The following is a 4,988-nucleotide window of genomic DNA, read 5'->3' on the forward strand; positions in this document are numbered from 1 at the left end:
GCCCAGGGTGCTCCAAGCCCCATCCAACCTGGCCTGGAACACTCCCAGGGATGGAGCAGCCACAGCTTCTCTGGGCAACCTATGCCAGTGCCTCATCACTCTTCCCAAGATCCCATCTACCCCTGCCCTCTGCACTGGGAAGCCATTCCCTCTTGTCTTGTCACTCCAGGCCCTTGTTCCAAGTCCCTCTGGAGCTCTCTTGGAACCCCTTTTGGCACTGGAAGGGGCTGAGATCTCTCTGGAGCCTTCACTTCTCCAGGCAGAACAGCCCCAGCTGTCTCAGCCTGGCTCCAGAGCAGAGGTGCTCCAGCCATTAGAGCATCCCCATGACCTCCTCTAGATCCACTCCAATGGGGCCATGTTCTTTCTGTGCTGACCCCAAGGCTGGACACAGTGCTCCATGTGTAGATGGTGGCACTCACCACAAACACCAGTTTCCCCACATTTGTCCAAGGGAAGTCGTAGAGCAGCTGCTTCTCCTCATCCAAGTTCTGCAAAAAGAGGAGAGGGAGCCCAACTGAGGATCCTGGAAGGGACAGGAAGCAGAACTGACCCACCATCCATGCTCAGCCACTTACCTGGAAGATCTGGATGCCTCGTGTTGTCAGCCCCAGTGTCAGGGAGGCCTCCACTTCCCTTTTGTCCTAAGGAGGGAAAAATGAGATGGTTTTAAATACACAATTTGCAGCATGAAGTGGACAAATCCGCCCCAGGTATCCTCCTGCAGACACCCCAGTCACCATTCCATGATTAAAGTGCCACAGTGATCATAAAATCATACTCTAAGGGTGGTGAGGCACTGGCACAGGTTGCCCAGAGAAGCTGTGGCTGCTCCATCCCTGGGAGTGTTCCAGGCCAGGTTGGATGGGGCTTGGAGCACCCTGGGCTAGTGGAATGTATCCCTGCCCATGGCAAAGGGTAGAACTGGATGAGCTTTAATGTCCCTTCCAACCCAAACCACTCTGGGACTCACCCTGCTGCCTCAAGGAGAGGTTGCATGGGGCTTGGAGCAACCTGGGCTAGTGGAAGGTGTCCCTGCCCATGGCAGGGGGTGGAATGATATGAGCTTTAAGGTCCTTCCACCCCAAACCACTCTATGGTTCCATGACAGCACCTTGTGCTCTCCCAAAAGCTTCTCTTTCTTAACTTCAGGACGCTACAAAGTGGTTTGTGAAACAACATCTCCTAGCAAAGAAACCGCTCTGTTCCCAGGACAAAAATCCAGGGAGGGCATTCCCAAAAGATCCCAGGAACCACATGGCCAGGGCTCACCTTGTACAACCTGTAGTAGTGCACAGCCACATCATCGAGCCGGACAGCCTCCTTAATGTACTTGAGATGGGCTTCAGAGGCTGTCAGGGCAACCTGGTCTTTGTGCATGTTGGGGACGTGCTTCAGGATATAGTCCTTGCCCCTCTTTGCAACCACCTGTTTGGAGGAGAGAGAAGTTTGTCCAGCTGCTCTGTGCCTGCTCAGGGCTGGATGCCACCCCTGGCGTTCCTGGGCAGTGGTGATTTCAAGGGAAAAAGGGAAGTTGGAGCAATATGTTTTGTTACAGACACCTGCAAGCAAATATAAAATAGATACAGCAGCCAATGACTTTACCAGCAGGATTTCCCACTGGTAATTGTGTGTGCTCCATGAGCCCATCCAGTGGAGTTTACACTACTGGTGATACCCATGCTGGGACAGGCAGAGCCATACAGAGGTTTCTTGTATGGCTGGGGACATAGCCCAAGCGTTGTCACTCCTTAGTGACATGTGTGAGAAAAAGAGAAGCTGGCAGATCTTGGGACAAAACCAAGAAAGAGGTTGCAAAGGAGAAATAAAAGGCCCCAGGGAGACCTTGGAGCACCTTCCAGTGCCTCAAGGGGCTCCAAGACTGCTGGAGAGGGACAAGGGCCTAGAGGAACAGGGCAAGGAGGAATGGGTTCAGACTGAAAGAGGGGAAAATGAGGTTGGATATATGGAAGAAAATTTTGCCTGTGAGGGTGCTGAGGCACTGGCACAGGTTGCCCAAAGAAGCTGTGGCTGCTCCATGCCTGGAAGTATTCCAGGCCAGGTTGGACGGGGCCTGGAGCAACCTGGGCTAGTGGAATGTATCCCTGCCCATGGCAAAGGGTAGAACTGGATGAGCTTTAATGTCCCTTCCAACCCAAACCACTCTGGGACGGGACTCTATTATGGCACCAACTCCCAAAGGGCTGCAAAACCTGAGGAGCTGCCCCTGATGGTGGTGGGATGATTCCATGGTGGCACATGCCATGCAGGGAATCTCCCACGCACATCCCTGAAGCACATGGGGAAACCCCTTCAGTGGATGAGCTACCCCAGCCCCCCCCAGCCCCAACCCTCCCTGCCCACAGCTATTTCCAGCCCCATACTTGTCCCAGGCTATTAATAACCAGGATTAAGCCAGAGACAGGGATGCAGCCTGGGAAGCCTCCAAGCAGCTTCGGGATTCACTCACGCTTAGAGCAGGGGATGCTTACCCAGGAGGGGAAATAGGCTTCAGGATCGAAGTACTTCCCACAGTGCTTGTTCCTCTTAAAGTCTCCGAGGTCAGCTTGGAGGGCGAAGGCAGTGAGGAGAAAATAAGCCTCCTCCCTCAGCACACACTGCGAGTGCAGCACCTGCTTCCGCAGGTGCCAGTAGTAGTAGTAGCGCGCGGTGCGGTCACTGTGGAGCACAGGAGAGCAAGAGGAGAGAGGAGCCACAGGGACCCCCACCCATGGCCAAAACCAAGGGGTGGGAGACAACTCCAGCACCTTCCTCCCACTGGGAAGCTCTTAGGGAGGGAGCAGGGCTGGGTGCCAAGTTGTTTGCTCCCTCTTCATACTATCATAGTATTAACGGGTTGGAATGGGAGTTTAGGGATAATCCAGTGCCACCCCCTGCCCTGGGCAGGGACACCTCCCACCAGAGCAGGTTGTTCAAGGCTTTATCCAACCTGGCTTTGAACACTGCCAGGGTTGGGGCAGCCACAACCTGAGTTGCTTCCTCATTTATTAAAGGCAGAATTCCCATTCAGCAGTGTAAATCTTGTGCTGAGGTTTCCAGCCAGGTGGAATGATCCCACCAAAGCATCCCCATGGGGCTGCAGGTGCCCCCAAACCCCTGAAAATCACTTTTCTCCCAGAAACAAGTCCTGAAAGTCCCACCCAGCCACAAGCAAACAGATGAGTTAAAATCAGGCTGTGCCCCAGGTTAAGCTCTGATAAAACCCCAAATAACAACATCCCCAATCCCCAGAAAGGCTTTGTCATCGCTGGCTGGGAGCAGTGGCATGTGGCAGGAGAAGCCACTCAGCACCCACCCCCAACCAGACCCAGCTTTTGGGATGTGAACAGCATCCCACAGCATCCCAAGGCTGCACACCAACACTGGTGGGGTGGGAAGGGACAGGTGGGTGTACCCTACCTGATGAGCCTCCCGTTTTCCACGTAGTACTGCACTCGGAAGTGAATGATCATTGGGGGGCCAAACTGGTCGATACCCTGGAATGGAGGAGATTTTCAGGACTCCTGTGGAGACCCTGGAATTGTGCCCCAGTCCCTCACCTCAGCTCACTGGGGTCATGTCCATCACCCTTGCCCACCATAGGTGAGTTCACTCGTTAACACCGATGGCAATTTTTCCCTGAATTAAGAGTTTGACTCCATTTTTCCCCCAAAATGCAGGAATACAAAGGGGTTTTGGATTTAAAGAAGCAGGTGACTGAGTTTGAGACCCCCAGGGGGTCTGCATCCCCCCACTGCTTCTGTCTTTCTCCCAATCCATCATCTACCAGTTGCCTCAGTGCCGGCACTGGAGCCTTGACATCGACCTCTTGGCACATGGCACTGAAATAATGAGAAGGTGCTTTCTGGGCAGAAAAACACCCACATTGAATTTAGAAACTGGAAAAAGGGGACCTTAAAAATTCTTCTGAAGTATAAGGGAAAGGAAAAAAATCACAGCTCCAGGGGTGAAGCATGGAGGATTCATCCCCAGCTGGGACATATGGTGGCATTCAGAGTGACAACCATCAAGCAAGACTTGGGTTTCATTCAGGTTCTGCACACCCACCCCCAGCCCCAGGCTGGCTAAATGCCCTTCCCACCCCTCAGCTGCATTCCCGGGTCCTGGAAGTGACCTGCGACGGGGACAGAGGTGGCTTTACTGCCGTCAGCTCTCCATGCAAGACCTCACCGCTGACCTTGCTGGCCTCCTTCTTCCACTCCTTGGGGCAGTACTTGTAGAGTTTCTGGGCCAGGTCCATGTACACGTGCTCATTGTCTGGGTGGGACAGAGGTGGCATCAGCATCCCCCTGTGTGTCCTCTGTATTCCACCAAGTCCTGCCCTGGCCCCACCAACCCATCAGTAGCTCTGTAACCTCCTCGTCACCCAAAGAGGCCACCAAAGGTCTGGGTGACTCTGCACCCACCTCTGGGTGCAGATGAACCCATGGTGTAAGCCCCTGACTTACTCTGGATGACGCTGAGCCCAAAGAGGTGACAGTCCTTCAGCCTCAGGAGGTCACACACCTGCACCAGTAACTCATTGCACAAAATCTTCACCTGCAAAAAAAACCCCAACACATGGTCCTGGCTGCATCTGTGCCCACCTGAGCTGGGCACTGAACCCCCAACAGGACCCTGATCAGGACTAGGGGGTGACAGGTTGGGCTGTGGGGCTCAGTTTTCCATGGGGTTAATGTGTAAGTCTCCAAAAGCCTGGGGTGCAGGACCAGACCTCTGCCAGGGATGGGATGCACAGGGGATGGTGGTGGAGTCCTCACTGCAACCAGCCCAGCACTGGGGACATGGATTTGGGAGCAGAAAACAGAACATTTATAGAATCATAGAGTCCCAGAATGGTCTGGGTTGGAAGGATGTTAAAGCTTATCTCATTCCACTCCTCTGTCATGGACAGGGACACCTTCCACCAGCCCAGGTTGCTCCAAGCCCCATCCAGCCTGGCCTGGAACACTCCCAGGAATGGAGCA

At 53.9% G+C, this 4,988-nt stretch overlaps 1 protein-coding gene across 1 annotated transcript in view; it reads right to left on the minus strand.

Annotated features, from left to right (window-relative positions):
* FRMD6 (FERM domain containing 6) overlaps window positions 1–4,988 on the minus strand; it is a 10,031-nt gene that overhangs the window by 4,201 nt on the left and 842 nt on the right. Inside the window, exons 2-8 of the mRNA XM_009081484.1 lie at window positions 4,470–4,560; window positions 4,199–4,278; window positions 3,421–3,497; window positions 2,493–2,679; window positions 1,273–1,428; window positions 579–644; window positions 423–491 (exon numbers count right to left, since the gene is read on the minus strand). Of these exons, the coding sequence (XP_009079732.1) occupies window positions 423–491; window positions 579–644; window positions 1,273–1,428; window positions 2,493–2,679; window positions 3,421–3,497; window positions 4,199–4,278; window positions 4,470–4,560 (726 nt within the window). The remainder of the gene's footprint in view (window positions 1–422; window positions 492–578; window positions 645–1,272; window positions 1,429–2,492; window positions 2,680–3,420; window positions 3,498–4,198; window positions 4,279–4,469; window positions 4,561–4,988) is intronic.

This window comes from Acanthisitta chloris, unplaced genomic scaffold, assembly GCF_000695815.1.
Source record: "Acanthisitta chloris isolate BGI_N310 unplaced genomic scaffold, ASM69581v1 scaffold3409, whole genome shotgun sequence".
In the NCBI taxonomy this organism is placed as follows: domain Eukaryota; kingdom Metazoa; phylum Chordata; class Aves; order Passeriformes; family Acanthisittidae; genus Acanthisitta; species Acanthisitta chloris.